Genomic DNA, 16,509 nt, shown 5'->3' with positions numbered 1-16,509 from the left:
CGAACAAAAACGAAACCACCACCAGGCGTCTCCATCGCCGTTCGTGTGTCGTCATGCCAACGGGGATATTCTGACGATGACATTCCCCGCCCGATTGCAGCTACCATTGACGAACCACTGTGCAGTCGTCAGGGTGGCAGGGAGGAAGCTAAATTTCTGTGTGAAAGTGTGCAAACAGTTCCAAGGTTTCACTCCGCGCGAAGGTAAATCTTCACCGAACCTACACTACCGTTTGACTACCTGTTGCCCTTTCAACGATCCCCAACGCTCGTTCGAACACCATGTTTCATCAGTCAAAGCGTACCGCGCCCCGAGTGCTCGCGCTCCATCCGATGGCGAAGGCAAGCTTCGGTGCCCCGTCCACCCCGTACTCGGTGCGAACGATGAACTTCCGGCACTGGCAGCATCTGGACAAACCGGCCGCCTATTTCCGCTCCGTCCTGCGCAGCGAGTCGCAGATGTCGCTGAAAACGCTCGCCTCGCTACAGTCGGCGAAAAGTGTGCCGGCACCGAAACCAGCCGAACCGTGCCCGCCGCCCGTCTCCTCCAGCCCGAAGACGAGCCTGGTCGAGACGATCCGTGCGATCCAGTGGAGTAACCTGCATCCCCATTTCACCACCGCGAACGCGCTGCAGTTTGTGCGCCAGCTGCCCACGAACGCGGCGGCCGCCTACCGGACGGTGGTCGATTCGCGTGAATACGAACTGGTGCGCAATATGGCCGTCGCCACGTGCCAGCTAACGGTGCGCCTCGGCCGGACGGCTTACCTGTGGCTGGGACTGTTCCTGGAGTCGCGCGAATACTACTACCTCCGGTACTACACGCTGCTGGCGCTGGAGCAAAGCATCGTGTGGCTGCGCTACGGATTGCGTGTCACGTTCGATTTGATCCGCAGTTGGACGGCCAAGAAGTAAGGCGAAAAGGTTGACCTCGAAGGAATAGTATACAGGTACAAACCCTTTATCAAAAGAACAGTTCACGCCAAACGCACCAACACACGCATACACTTTTTGTTCAATTTTATTTTACTTTATTTCTCCGTTTTTTGTTTTCTGTTCAACGACGTACGTGTACTAGATTTTTGTTTGTTTGTTTGTTTGTTCTGTGTTGTATTGGTTGCTGCGAATCGATTGGTTTTGTCCTGGGAGCGTGTTCCTTTACACATCAATCTGCTCAAATGTCACTTAACTTGCTCATTTTCATAGCGCTCTTGTCCTTTTCACCTTTTTACCACACTTTTACCGTTTCACTTTACGATCTCGGATACATTTTCTGTTTATTCCTGTCAGTGTGTGTTCAACTGTTTGCTTTAATGTTGCTTTTCTTTCTTTGTTCTCATCTCATGTTTGTTGTGTGTATTCCCCTTGAATGTTGTTATTTTCCTCTCTTATATGTTATTGTTGCCGTATGCTGTTCTTTTCTTGTCTGTCCCTTCAAACCTTCACTTTACTTTTCTCTTTTTCCATACCTTTATCCTTCCAACACGCATTACCTGCCACGCTGGGTACTATCCTGTTCAATCAATGTTTGAAGTTTTTGTTTGATTTCGCCATTCGTTTTAGCAATTAGTACTGTTTTATTTATTTCTTGTGGTTGCTGTTTGTTATTATGGTTTTGTTATGTGTGTATGTGTTTGTTTTTGCTTTATTTAAGTAACTGTTTTTGGCGGCCAGTTCACAGCCGCATCCGCATAATGCGTGGTTGATTTTTTTCTTCTTCTTCTCTCCCTCTTCCGTCTGCTTTTGTCTCGTTATTTACTTAAATTTCTCCGCGCTTTTCGACATCTAGAGCTCACGTGTTTTGTTGCGTGTTTCAAATTTTATATGTTTTTGTTTTTGTGTGTGTGTGTTTGTTTTTTCTTTGCTTCTGCTTCTTACTCTCCCTTGGATATTTTGGTATGCTGTGCTGAATGTTTGTCCCATGCATGTTTGCTTCCTTTCTGCTCCGCTTCCTTCTTCTACTCTCATTTGATGCTATATAGTTTACGTCTAAATGCTAGTTACGCTACACTATTCTTCGCACAATGTTCTTTCTTTGTTTTTACTGCTGCTTTTGTATTTTACTTTACTGTTTCACTGTGCGCACTGTCCGGTTTTCTTTGTGTTTTCTTTTCATCTTCTTTTGTTTTTTTTAGTAGTTTTCAAAGTGAGTTTTATTTGATTGAATACCATACATTATTACGCTCCACTTGCATTGTTTTTGTTCCTAGATCTATCGTTCCTAATAAATTTTCCTCTCTCTTTCTTTCTCTCTTTCTCTCTCTCTCTCTATCTCTCTCCCTCTCCCTATCTCTCCGCTTGTTTCAATGAAGCACTTTTTGCACATGGTAACACACACACATACACACGAATGATAAGTTTCTACGGGCTAATGTTTTCCCATTTTATTTGTTTTTGTTCTTTTTTTCGTTTTTTCTTCTGCTTTATGTAATAGCCACCCTTTGTTACGATTTGCATGATTACCATCCGTCAGTTTTGGTCAGAAATTAGCAAAGAGAGAAAAAAAGGTAGTTGCTGCAAACACTTGCCTCTCGTTCGACGTTCTTTCGGCTCGCGAGAGTGATGAGAAAGCGTGGAAGTAATTGGTTTTCAAAAAATGTCACAAAACACCCACTTAGCCAGCCCGTGTAGTGTGGTGCTGGTGTGCTGCATGCCCGGCAAATCCGACTGCTCCGACTCCGAAAGAGGCCGAAGCATTCTCCCATAACATGTTGCATTTTTTCACTCCGTATGAGGTCCAGCCTCTTCAGCTTTAGGTTCGTCGCTTTCCCTCTTTTCCCTTTTCTTCTCTCTCTCTCCCCTTCAAGAGGTGCTGTATTGAGGCCATTGCGAGCCGAATAAGAGAATTAACTTTCGTTTTCTTATAAAACATGCACCACGTATTTCATCCGCTTTCCATCCGCGCACCATTGCAATGTGCGGAACATAGAGACTAGACGAGAGTAGAAGCTCACGTGTACACACGTGCCCGTACTTGGTATGAAAGCAAAACCATTTATCCCCTCCGTTGCAGAATGCATTGCAAAGACTCGGTAGCGGTAGAGTTTGAGTGTGTTTGTTTTGTTTTGTTTTGTTTTTTATTTGAATGTATTACAAAAAGTTCTCACACCGATCGGTAAGAATGCTTTTTTATTTTTATTTTTTCAAACGAACGCTCTCGTTTTGTCCCTCCGAAAAGCGTGCGTTTAGCAACAACTGGCTGGCCTTTTAATACTGGTGGCGTGGCACAGAACAGAACATGAACGTTCCAGCGATGATCTATAATGCCCAAGATTGTGCTTCTTATGTACACCATGCAGCAGTCGCGCTGTGAGTTAGTGTCTGTTGTATTGTTTTATGCTCGGTTTTTTTTTGCGGTTGCTTTGGTTCATCTATTTCATTGGTTGTTGCCCTCTCCGTTAGTTAGTAGATTAGTGCAAAGGCGATGCTATTGCGTAAACCTAACTTCCAAACTGATCAAAAACATATCCCTTTAGTATTATTGAGTTTGTTTTTCCTTTCTTTTTTTCTAATCATTCTGTAATTATGTTAGACGATGCTTGATGAGAAGGGAAAACAATGAATTTCGGTACTGTTTTAACTACGCTTTAACTCCACAAACACCGTACACAAACAGGAAAGCAGGCAAATGAAAAGCTTCCACTACTATCTTTTGTTCTTTCCTTGGTTGATTTCCGTTTACTTTTACTACCTGTTTGTTTCATTCGCTTTCTTGCTCAAAGTTGAAGTTTCAATCGATTTTATTTTTTCCTCCCTTCTTAGTGTTACCTTTGCTTAAAGATAAAGTGTGCTCTTGTGCGCGTGTGTGTACATGAGGGGGGGGGGGATGAGCTTGCTGAAAAGCTGAATGGGAATGGTGATGTTAGAAATCAAAGAACAACACAAAAACGCCTTACTATTATGATGCTCCCCGAGTAGTGGTAGTAGTGTTAGTAGTCTGTCCCGAAATAGCAACAACTTAGTCAAAAGAGAGGGAGGTGGAGGGAACGGAGGAAGCAAAACTACTTTCTTTTACTATCAAGAGCATCATTTTGCTTCACTTGTGTTGTTCATGTTACCACTCAAACTCCTCGAACTTTATGCTGGATAGAGTGAGAAGGAGGAGTTCGTTATTTTTTTGTTTTGTTTTATTTTCAAACGCGTTCAAAATTTGCATACCGAGTTTTGTGCGCCCGCCACACACACACACACACATTGTTGCTGCTGCGTTTCAATTTTTTATTTGCAATTACTTAAACGTTACCACGCCTCCAACCTGAACGTCACGGTGTTCGTCACTACCGGTTCACTAGCTTATGATCATATATTACAGGGACAAATATTAGTATATATGTATGCATGTGTATGTGTGTGTGTGTTTCTTTTATCTTTTTGTTTGTTTGTTGCTTCTACTTCTTGGTTTGTTGCTTCCACATTACCGGTCACACCCGGTCACTATCAAAACGGATACGCTTGCGCGAGTTTAGTTTAGTAGTTTGCTGTGTAGTAGTAGTCATAATAATAATAGTAGTAGTAGTAGTAGTAATAGTAGTAGTTTATCTGCCATTTATCTAACCAAGATTCGTCTAATGCTGCCTGTTGCTGCTTGGCTAGGAGATTAGTACTATAGCTCTCTGCATCGTTTCCCTATCGTGAGTGTGATTGTATGTGTGTGTGTGTGGTCTTGCCCTTACCCTACACCTTATCTCTATGTCCGTGTTAGTGTATGTGTAGTGAAGGAGAGTGTGTGTGTGTATAGTTATGCATTAGTTTAGTATTTAGTACGTTTTTTTTTGGTTTTCGGCGTTCATGAGACCGCGTCGGGCGACGTTTACAGCGCCTAATACCAATCGAACTGCAAAAAAAAATCGTCTTACGCCCATGCTGCAACCGTTCATTGCATTCTAACGGGGTGGGAGAGTAATAAACATTAAACCAAAAAATGCAATAATGCAACCGAAAAAGCAGTTTTTTGTTGCGATCAATACAGCCCCGAAGCGTCTGGGAGAAAGCCTGGTGCTAGTAGAATGAACATTTATTTCTCTGCACTGCTACATTCATCGTGACTTTGGTTCATTTCCGTCCTACCAGCCATCTTTTACTCATTATCAAACACACACACACACACACACACACACACACACATTTGCTTTGATTTTTTTCCGCTTTCTTATTACCAGCTTGTATGTTGAGGATTTTGTAAATGGCATTTAAACGCAAACATTGGATAATGTCCTTCGCTTTGATAATGATTATGAACTCTGTTTGTGTGTTTATACGCGTGTAGTCCATTACTTAGTACATAGAGCGGACCTGGGACCACTTGTTTTGTATCGTCAAGATCGCCTTTGCTTTTGTCGAATGCTTGTGCTTGTGTGTGTGTTGAGTTGGAAAATCGTGTGTTTGTGCGGTTCTTCTTCATTCACCGTTGTGTGTTTGTGTGTGTGTTTTTTTTCTTCTTCTTCTGTTGCGTTTATAAAAAAGAGCTTTCAAGGTTAATTTCAGCGGCCACTAAGTTTTTTCCCGCTACTAAGAGTTTGTGTGTGTGTGTGTTGTTGGAACTGAAAAATCTCGTACCATTTATATTTATAATGTATGTATGTATACATGTATATGCGTGTGTTTGTGTACGCGTGTCTGTGTTTATGCTTAATAATCTAAATGGCAGCTCCCCTTCCCTTGTAACGCTTGCTGCGCTGCTCCGACCACGATCTGCACTCGTGCACGCCACGCCTCGCTCAGCTACTACCTGTGTACTACGCAACACTTAGTTCCATACTCGCAGGAACGAGTCCCAGGATCCTGTCGCCACCGCCATACCGTTCTCCGTGACACCTAAGCAGGACACTCGATTGTCGTGCCCGGCCAGTATGCCCGCCCGCTCCGCCTTCAGCGTGTCCCACACGTTGCAGTTGAAGTCATCGTAGCCCGCCAGCAGCAGCCGGCCCGACTTCGAGAACGCCACGGACGTGATGCCGCAGATGATGTTGTCGTGCGAGTACATGGCCAGCTCCTGGTCGGCCCGAATGTCGAACAGCCTGCAGGTGGCATCGTCCGAGCCGGTCGCAAACGCGTGCCCATTCGGGAAGAAGGTGACCGCGTTGATGTCGCTCTCGTGCCCCGGGAACGTCTGCTTGCACTGGCCCTCGCGGATGTCCCACAGCTTCGCCGAGGCATCGCACGCCCCGGAGACAAACACCCGGCACTGGGGCGACAACGACAGCGCCATCACGTCGCCGGTGTGCCCCAGGAACGAGGTGCACTGTTGGCCCGTCTCGATGTCCCACAGCCCGCACGACATGTCGCCCGAGCTCGTCACGATCTGGTTGTCGTCCAGGAACCGGCAGCAGGACAGGTAGCCCGTGTGGCCGGGCAGCTCCCGCGACACGCGCACGTTGCCCTCGCGCGTCTTTAGATTGTAGATCGAGCAGATGTTGTCCAGCCCGCCGCACGCGACAAAGTTGCCGGACGGGGCGTACGCGCACGTCATCACCCAGGAGGAGCGCAACGGGATCGCGTGCACCTTGTTGGTCGTGTGCGAGTCCCACACGATCAGCTTGCCGTCCTGCGAGGCCGACACCAGGTTGCGCGAGTCGCTCCCCCAGTGCATCGCGTAGATCTTCGCCAGATGGCCCCGGAGCGTGCGCCGGGTGCGCATCTGTATCCGGCCGATCGGTTCGAGATTGTTCGTCGCCTGGACGAGCGACGTGTCGCAGGCCGCCTTCCGCGCGTCCCGGATCGCATTCTTCAGCGTTTCCGCCTCCTGCCGCAGCGCCTCCAGCTCGTTCATCTCGCTTGTGCTTGTGTGTTGGGGGTTTGGGCTTTGGGCTTTTCGCGTGCGGTCTAGCTACACTCGGATAGTCTACGCCTTACAGTCTAACTTTGGAGAAGTAAACCTTTTTGAGCGTAACGTTTCGTTCCGTAATCTAATCCCGGTTTCGGTTCACTATGCCTTGTCACCTTTTTAGTGCATTTAGCTTTGGGCTCTACCTTCAAATACTGTGCGCTATTTGTTACCACACGAACTACTTATCTATCGCTAATGAACACCTTTTGTTTTGTTTGTCGCTACTGCTACCGCTGCTAGTTGTTGTGCTGGTTTTCGGTCTATCTCCCAAGCAGGCTCTCCAAATACTCCAAAGGGACACGTGGTAGAGGGAACAACCGTGTTGCTGTTGCTGCAGGAATGTTGTGCCAAAAAGCGGTGTACTTCCTTCACGCGAGTGTATGGCCGCTTCGGGATCCTTTCCTTATGTCGTGTTCGGGTGGTTCGAGCTGATTCCAATTTCGCCACTCCCGCTTCTCACTCTCCTACACCCGCCGATGGTTGTCGTCGATGGTGATGATGATGGTGATGATGATGATGATGATGATGATGATGAAATCACGCCAAACGGAAGGAAACTAGTGGTTTTCTAGGTGTGCTGTTGCGTCTCGAGGCAGTCGTTTTACTGCAGCAGAGAAAAGGAAGAAAGAGACAGAAAGAAAGTAATAATAGGGATGAGTAAAACAGTTTACAAGTTACTGGAGCTTGCTTGGTGTAACTTTTCCGACTTTTCCGACCACCGAAAACGCTACAGATTATGTTGCTCTTTTAAGTAATAAAAAAAACTACGTGAAAATTGCAACAGTTTTCTCATATCCCCTCCCTTACAGTGCCACCACTTCAGTTATTGATTTCATTGTGCGCGAATGTTCACTTCACCTCCCAGCCCACTACTGTTCACGCCGGCCCGTTTAGCGACTTGTTAACATCCTGTTTGGGCTTTTTTCTCCTTTTAAATCTTTGGATGATGTAAATCTGCACTGTTTGAAGTTCAGCAGTTGGAACGGGAATCGAACCACATATACACACACGGTCGGAAAAAACCTCTCCGCACCGTACTTCAAAAAGGACACACACCCTACCTTGGTGCTGGGGAGCTGAGGCTTTTACTATCGGTTTTTTTCCTGAATTTTCCTCACTCACTCCCTCGTACGCAGAAACGCTCTACACACTGTGGGACGTTTTACACGCACACAGAGAGACAAACACACACACATACACCAATGCATTTGCTAAAACTCACACACCGCTCTCACCACAGTGGTTTCGCTTCTCACCATACGCAATCCTATTGGCTCACATCGTCCATTCCCTCACGCTGGTTTTTCGCACTCCAATCTCACAGTTGGCTTAATCTTAAGCAAACAAAAGTTAAGCATAAAAGGCCCGAAATTAATGATAATTTTAAATAATGAATCAATCACAATTATACTCTTAAGCGGTTCGTCGCCTACCCGCACACTACGACAGTCACTGCCTGACTGTGCCTAACCGTTTGCTGATTTTTTTCCCCCAATCGAAAGGCATTATATGAGTGAGCGAACACCACCACCATAATCGTCATCATCATCACAGTCACAGCTCACCGTCAGCAATGCGTGAGACACAGGTGTGCGCATACACACACTTGTGCGCTCGATCCCATCGATTCCAATTCACTCTTGATCATCTCACTCTGTCCTAAGTGTGTGTGTGGCTGTGTAAAAGAAAGGAGAGTGTGTGTTCGTATCGAGGACGGCAAATATGCGTGCAAAACGCAAACGAGAGGCGCGGTCACGCGCCGACTGGGTGCCTTGTCTCGGTCTGTACGTGGTCGTTGTGCTCGCTGTGCTCGCCGCTGTAATATGGGTGTGTTGTTGGGACGAGACACGGATCTTGGGACTTGTACTGTCTACTACTAACAAGCGCGTATACTTGCTCGCCAATGACGTGTATATCAAACTGATTGGGGGAAGAATTATCAAAAGCGCTTAAAAGCGAAAAATTCTCCTGGAAAGGCTAAAGTACTTTCACACACAACTACCTATTGTACAAATTTATTCACAAATAAGCGCACAAACACACACACGCTAGACACTTGGGGATTTGGGGATAGTAGTGTGCGTAGTGCGGCCCTTGCACGTAAGCACCACCAACACTCACAGCGGAAGTACTTAATCATCTGCATGTACAGTCGAAGTACACGATTTACACCTTTTTGGCACGGAAACCCATGGCCAGCTTTTTGTCGTTTGCTGACTATTTTTTTCGTTCTGTTTGATAGACATGTAAATTCAATTCACATTTCCTTCCGTTCAACACTTGATAGTACAAACACACACACACACACACACGCAGGTACACTAGATAGGCGTACTCACACATATATACGTACTGTTACAAAATTACTAATATACTATCCTGCTCATCCCTCTCCAAAAGAGCAGTAGTAACGAAGAACGGAAAAGAGCGATAGAGAGAGAGAGAAAGTGAATCAGAGGGAGAGAAAAGTCCTTCTATTGGGGCGAAAGGCACACACGCAACAAAAAAAAAAACGTCATACGAGAGTCGTTGGAAATGAAACGGGAAAATGGAATCTTTTTGGGTGTGAAAAACGACACACACACACATCGATGGCCAAGGGAAAAAGAGAGAGAGAGAGAGAAGAAGGACGAGCCTTTTGCTCGGTGATGTGAGGGAGACGGGAGCGTCTAGAGATGGGTTTTCGCAGAGACTCTGAAGGGTTAAGACGCCGACGAGGGCGTGTATATGTATAACGGGAAGTTAATGGCGGAATGAGGTGGTGAAACTGGGGGTAGGAGGGTGGATTTTTTCACAATTGATAAGGATAGCCTAGGACCCCCTCCCCAGGGCAGGTGGCCGGAACACGATCGATGTGTCTTTTTTTGCATCTTCAATACTTGCTGCTTCTGCTTTTGGGAGGAAAAATGAAATGGAAATCCAAATTTTCACACCATTTTCACCCAGCTGTACCATCAGTTCATCCACCCAGCACTACACTACAGCTCAGTTAACGTAGCAAAAGTACCGTAAAGAAGAAACCGCTTTTCACTGTTACGAAAAGCACTCGCGGCAATAAAAAGGTCGATAAATGTCGGAAAAGTCGGGAAAATTTGCCTGCGTACGGGACCAACGCGTACTTGCATAGCCGTGCCCTTGCGCTACTGCCGAGTGGAACGTGCTGCTGCTGCTGCTGCTTGGCCGCAGGAATTTTCCGACGCAGATTTTCCTCTCTAGCACATTTTCTACCACCACATTATTTCCACGGGCGCTCGAGCCAGCTTTTCACTGTTGCACTGTGCTTTTCTCAATGGAAACCTTTCCTGCCTTTCCTTGGGTAGCGCGTTTGCGGTACACTCTTTTTTTCCAGTGCGCGATGCGATTTTCCTACCGAACACCGTGACCAACGCGAACACGACGGACCGACATGGAGAATTTTCCTAATTTCCTCGATGATGACACTTTGCACACTTGCACACATACACACGCTTACCTTTTTTGCTCACCTTAACTACCGCTCTCTGCTCTCTTCGCTGTCAATCTCTCTCTCTCTCTCGTTTCAACTGCCGTGTCGATTGCACCGCTTTTCACCAACAGGATAGAGAACGAGTATTTTCCAACACTCGCACCCACTCACTCACTGGCGTGAGCACATTTTCCCACAAGCTGGATCCACTGTGGATGCCGCTCTCTCTCACGCTCACGCGTAACGGTAGGGCGGCGAGAGCAAACGTTTCCTTCGCTCGAGGGAGGAAAATCGCATGCGCAATGGGGCCGTTGGAGTGCCATTTTCACCGCTCATTAGCGCCCGGTGAAAATGTGATGGCGATGGAAAAGCCGCTCACCTAGCAGATGCCAAACCGCACCCGAGTTCGACCAACTTTGAAGGGTCTCAAAACGATAAGTGGTGGATTTGTGGTTTTAATTTGACTGTTTCATAAGTAGAGTAACAAACTATTTAAGAACATTTAGCATTCCGTTTTCCCGCTTTAAAATGATTGCAATTGTAAATAAAAGTTATTAAAAAAAATAGAGAAGATGTTTCCATCATTGGTAAAAGTAAGGATCAGCCATCAGTTAGCGTTACGCGTTACGCTTATTTATTTCAAACCCAAGCAGCAATTTTGTTGAACGCCTGTTTTTAATCGTCGTGGATGGGAAAATTGATAGATAATTATATCTAAATATTGGTTATTTTTGTGTGATGCAAGTAATATTAATATGATCTGTCGTTACGCGAAACGCTAACGTAACGTAGAGAGTTGATCCTTACTGTGATTTCATATTGAACAAGAAAAAGCCTTTATCTAAACGTTGTAAACTCACCACCTCTTTACCGTGGCTTTCTCACCTCTCTGTTCAAAAGGACCGTTAAAAAGCACACTTTTTAATACATTCACCATTTACCAACCCAACGCCAGTAATCATCGCAATTGTCATCTTGGATGCTTGAGTAAAGTTCCGTCTCATAGCTTAACCTTTGCATTCTTCTTCCATACTTACCATCGTTACCGTCAAGCAAACAACGCTACAACCGGGCTAGTGAAAACGGAACGTACCAACAGCTTTGTTCTTAATTGTGTATTTTCTTATCCTTGTATTGATAATAAGATAATTTGTATTTCTATACCATTTTTCATTACCTTTTTATTTTTATTTCCTTTCATTCACTTTCTTATAGACTATATTTTGTTTACTCCTCTTCTTTCGCCCTCTATCTTTTGCCCTCCCGCCCGAATCAGCGCACTTTTTACTGTCGTTTGTTTGGGTTGTTCTGCTTCTTCTTTTTCACATTTTTTGTTGTGTTTCGCAGCCACTTTCTTACGCGTCTTTCCGATCCGATGCGACCGTCGGTTTGTTTTGTCTTCTTCTTCTTATTTCTTTTCTCCCTTTCCTTTAACGCGGTCGCGGTGTAATATTTTCGATATCTCAAAATGTGTAAAAATGGTGATTTGCTTCTCCAACTAGCTCTCTTCTCTCCTGTTTCTCCTTATCGCTTAATTTCTTTGTATTTCTTCCATTTCTTCCACCTCCGTCCAACTTTTTTTTTTCTTTCGCACTATCGTTCGATCGCCTACCGTACGTCTAGCTGTTATTGAACATTTCTTACTATGTTTTATTTTATTTCTCATCTTCTTCTTCTTCTCTTCTTCATGCAACGCTTCTTCTGCCTGGGTTTCATATTTGTATATATGTGTAGTTGCTTTGTTTTTGTTCTTCTTCGATTTGCCTCGATGCTGTAGATATTTCTGCTGTGTTCACAAACGAGTCCCCTGCCCTTTGTTTGTTTTCCCATTTTTTTAAGTTACTGTTAATCAAGTAATCAAGCTTTCTCAGGCTTCGCGCGCATTGTGCATATGGATGTCTTGTGCTCGCGTTACATATTGGTCTATGCGATCTCACTGAACTTGCTGGAGGAGCCCGTGATACGGGGTTGGAATTTTAATCAATTGATTCTTTGCTTTCAACGAATCAAAAACAAGAGAAAACTATAGTATAGTGTGAATTAGATTCTAAATTCTGCTACGTAAGACAATTCATAAGAAACAAATTAAACAGTTTGTAATTCATAACTAAAACTGGTTAAAAGTTTGATACAACAACAACAAAAACGATCCATGAAAGACGCCTTCATTATAGCACGGCTGTCACACTGACAGACGTGTACCTTCCGTTCGTGATGAAAACGCACTGGATCGATTAAGGCAGGCAGAGGCGCATTGCGCTACGCCTTCCACAGGCTGTCGTCCATACGGAAAAAAAACACCGTGCGGTTTCGGTTTTTCATGAGTTCGCGAGCATCGCATTGTTTCGCCTTTTGCACAATTTTGCGCTGTTGCTCTTCTCGCTTCATTCCCTTCGTACTTCATCGTATTCGTAATTCGGGTGATTGTGTAACATAAATTGTACAAATAGCGCCACCATTATTACACACGCTAGTTCAAAAGCCCCTAAGAATTACATTAGAATTAGATTTAGGTTTCCTCTGCTTCCCTGCGTTTCTCTCTAACCCTCTACATTATTCGCACAATGCAGTTTTTCTTCCTGGTTCGGGTGGAATTTCTCCCTCCACCCGCCGAATTTTGGTATCGGTTTTCGTTCCTGCTACACATTTGTTTGTGTGTTTTCCTGTTGTTTTGTGTGTAAACTGTGCTAAACAGTGAGTGCGCAACGCCCGACACACGATTCAAATCATGCACTGCAACGCTTAGCAGGGTATCGGGGGCATTTCATGGCCCTTCCTTTATCTGATTCTTTGCTACAGAGTTTCTTTTTGTTTTGGTTTGGTTTGATTTTATCCTAAACGCACTTTATGTGTTTATTTGTGGTTCCATATGCTGTGCCGTTTGGGTACACCTGGATGTGATCTTCATTAAGTATCCAGTGTTTTTTTTTCTCATGTTTTTCGCTACTTTTTAGCGAAACAATGTCTATCCTTCCCGATGTGGTCGTACCCTTTTGTATACTTCTTATGTTTTTTTAAAAGCATAAAATTGAAAATTCATCATTCTTGCATCATATTGTGTGTGTCTGTCTTTCGACTTTTTTGTTTGTATGTTTGTGTTCTCTTTCGATATGATTCCACCGTTCCATCGTCGGGGGAATGATGGGAGCATCAGGAAAACGGTAACGCAAAACGGTAAACGTTGAAAGGAAGCAGGAACCGCTCCACCAAAGGGGAAGTCGGGCGTTGGCGTTACGTACACCCGCACCACGCAACGCAGAAAACATATACACATGTACGGGCAGTGCGTTCCTCTCTTTTTGTGCGTGCGTTCCTCTGTTTTCCCTTTTCTAGCAATTCCGGTTGCCTGTTTCCGGTAATCGGTAGTTTGATTAGTGTTTGAATGTGTGTTTCTCTTCTTGACGGCTTCTGTTTCAACGTCAACCGTCACCGTCACTGGTTGAGTCAATAGATTGTTGGTGCGGGCCAGCATTTCGCGCATTTGGCGCACCGGATGTCGAAAGGTGACCTCACGAGCACGAGTCCTTCCCGCCACTGTTCTGCCGTGCCCGTGCCCACCGTGGACGCCGTTCCGCTGCATACTAAAAAACCAATCTCTCCGGAAGCTACCCGGACCGCGCCACGGCCCAGCCGGGTCAGCCTTCGGAAAGACCGGCATAAGCCCCTAGATGCAACTAGCCCAAACGTGCCCGCGCAGCAGGACACGCCAGAAGGGGCGGCATCGCCCTCGTGACCGTCACCCGTCGGAGCCATTATCCGTTGGTGCGAATGCGAACGTGGCGGCAGCACCGGAAGTCTCTTCTCCATAGAGAGTGGGAGAGAGTTCCACGGGCTATTCCCTGGCACTGCTTTTCCCAGCAAACAATCTTTCGAGCGCCAGCGCGCGACGGAGAAACTAACGCAACCATGCAACTGATGTAACGCTTCATGGTGACGCCGGTAACGCTCTGCACGCTGTATGTAACGCTAATAGACACTAACAGCGTAACCCCAGCATGTTAGAGCTAGTTAGCCATTACAAATGTTCAGAAATCAAACTCAAATGAGGGAAAGTAACGGAAAATGTACCAGAATTGTTACGTTACACAGAACGAACTCCATTGGTTCATGTGCGACTTCGACTGCTTTTGTGCTCTCTCTCCCTCTAGCTCTTTTTGTTGTATTGTGCGCGATAGTAGAGGATGCATTGTGCGACTTACATTTGCTTTTCTTTTGTCACATCTGTAGAGCGTGCTACTTAGATCTTGTTGCTGCTCGCCTTTTTGGTTCTTTTTTGCTTGTTTATGTTTTTTTTCATCATTTCTACTACTTGAATATTCTAGTTGTCACACATTTAGTACAAGTAGTTTGCACATGCCATTTTCTTCCGTCTTTTTTGTTGGAGATGCACTAAAATGTGATTCTTGCTTATCTCTTCTTCATTTTCGCTCTATCTCTCTCTCTCTCTCTCTCTCTCTCTCTCTCTCTCTCTCTCTCTCTCTCTCTCTCTCTTTTTGCATGATATTTTCGTTTTATATTTGCATTTATTACATTGAGACTATGTGAAATTAGGCAGTGTATGGCGTTTGTTTGTTTGTTTCACATTCTTTATTTTATTTGGTTTGATTAGAAATGAATTTGCGTATGTGTTGTTGGGATCAGTGCGATGCAATGGGGGGATATATATCTGTTTTGAGTGCACTTTTGTGCGACGTTACTGTATCTCTCTCGAGAAGGAAGTTCATGTTTCAAGCCAAAGGTTTTTCTCATTTCTCATCGCTGTGATTTTATGGCGTGGTTGGTTATGTTTTGTGTATCTGTAATATTGAATGATTTTTTCGTTTGTTTGTTTTTTTGCATCTCCATGTTCTACCGCCTCAGAGCGGAGATTGCCGCTTAGTAGTGCGAACAGTGTAGTTTTTGTGGGAGTTACACGCTTACACATTTTCTTCTCCATTGACACAAAAACTTCGTTCAAAACCATATGCACCGTCGGAACGAACAAATAAGCAACGACAACAATTTGTTTTTACTTTCCCCGCTTTTCTTACGTTCCCTTCTTCCTTGTATTAGGGGGAGGTATATTTGTTGAGCCTGCCCCTTCCCGCCACCATTTTAGGGGAAAATGGGCACAACCAACACAATATTGTAACAAAAACAAAACAAAAACCCTTTACAAAGCACATCGAGACAAATTTGTTGTTCGAACACAACTAACGTTGTGCCGTTACTACGAGGTGAAAATCCCATGTCTCCTGCCTACAGCCAAAGCACACAAAGGGCCAAAGTCCTACTGTCGTTTTGCTTCATTGCGATGTGCAGCAATCGAGTGATATAAATTACGTGAGCCTATCGATTTTACACACACTGGATTGCATTCGGATCTTCTCTGATTTTTGAGTTTTTGTCTCTCTCTCTCTCTCTCTTTCTCTGTTTTCTTTTGCTTTTTTGCATTTACTTTGGCCCTTTCCCTTTCATCGATTGAAAATGAGCCCCTTAGTTTGTATATTCAAGCGATAAAAGGTGTGATGAGGTGCTGGGCCGAAGGTAGGGTCGTAGATTTTCTCTCTCTTTTTCTCTTTTTTTTTTATTCTGCCAAGTAGCAGGATAGGACCGACCGACTACCGAACTGTAACTGAGCCTCTTAGCCAGACGGTACACGGCCGGTCATTCTGCTGCATCGGTTTCGCTTTTGTTGCGATGAAGGTGTGCCAGCAAAAAACGACAAAGAAACAACAATAAACTCGGAACACTTATGGAGTGGGGGGAGGAGGGAGGGGGTGAGAAGGGATGAGGGTGTAGGAAATATTGAGGGAATTTTTGGATCGTTTGTGCTAGAGTGCCCCTAGCACGAGCACGAACATACTTCCACATACTAATATACTTCTCGTACGCAATGGTTTCACAGCCGAAAGGAAAGGTAGAACGCGATCACAAATAATAACCTAAACGGGTTTAGTAAAGGAAACAAAGTAATGCTCTAACAATTTCAACTGTTGGCCGATTGGGTTTTTTCAATTATCAAAAATGGAAAATGGCATTTCTTTTGGAAATTTCGATTTGTTTCATGCTTGCTACTCTCTAACATAACACTACCGAAGTGAATTAAGTAAGACAAATATGTCTTATGAACAATGCGAAATGATCGTTAATAGCTTAATGTACTAAAACTCGAGGAGCAAAACCGGTTGTACTAAACACGCTCAATACAATACTACATACGAATAATACTTTGAGTAGCGCGCATCCGCTGCCAAACA

General features: G+C 44.8%; 2 protein-coding genes across 3 annotated transcripts in view; one reads left to right on the top strand and one right to left on the bottom strand.

Annotated features, from left to right (window-relative positions):
• Positions 1–96: 96 nt before the first annotated feature.
• LOC121593237 overlaps positions 97–16,509 on the top strand; it is a 27,553-nt gene continuing 11,140 nt past the window's right edge. Inside the window, exons 1-2 of one of the 2 annotated variants that reach the window (XM_041915440.1) lie at positions 97–203; positions 294–1,033. In XM_041915440.1, coding sequence (XP_041771374.1) covers positions 333–914 — 582 coding nt within the window. In that variant the 5' untranslated portion in view covers positions 97–203; positions 294–332 and the 3' untranslated portion in view covers positions 915–1,033. Of the gene's footprint in view, positions 1,034–16,509 lie in introns of those variants that run through there. The other variant, XM_041915439.1, reaches the window with a different exon arrangement.
• Positions 1,388–16,509, bottom strand: part of LOC121592351 (uncharacterized WD repeat-containing protein alr3466-like) — a 25,106-nt gene continuing 9,984 nt past the window's right edge. Inside the window, exon 3 of the mRNA XM_041913750.1 lies at positions 1,388–6,825. Coding sequence (XP_041769684.1) covers positions 5,746–6,825 — 1,080 coding nt within the window. The 3' untranslated portion in view covers positions 1,388–5,745. The remainder of the gene's footprint in view (positions 6,826–16,509) is intronic.

Source organism: Anopheles merus, chromosome 2L (assembly GCF_017562075.2).
Source record: "Anopheles merus strain MAF chromosome 2L, AmerM5.1, whole genome shotgun sequence".
Taxonomy (NCBI): Eukaryota; Metazoa; Arthropoda; class Insecta; order Diptera; family Culicidae; genus Anopheles; species Anopheles merus.
The sequence above is the reverse complement of the archived record's forward strand: the minus strand, read 5'-3'. Positions and strand labels throughout refer to the sequence as shown.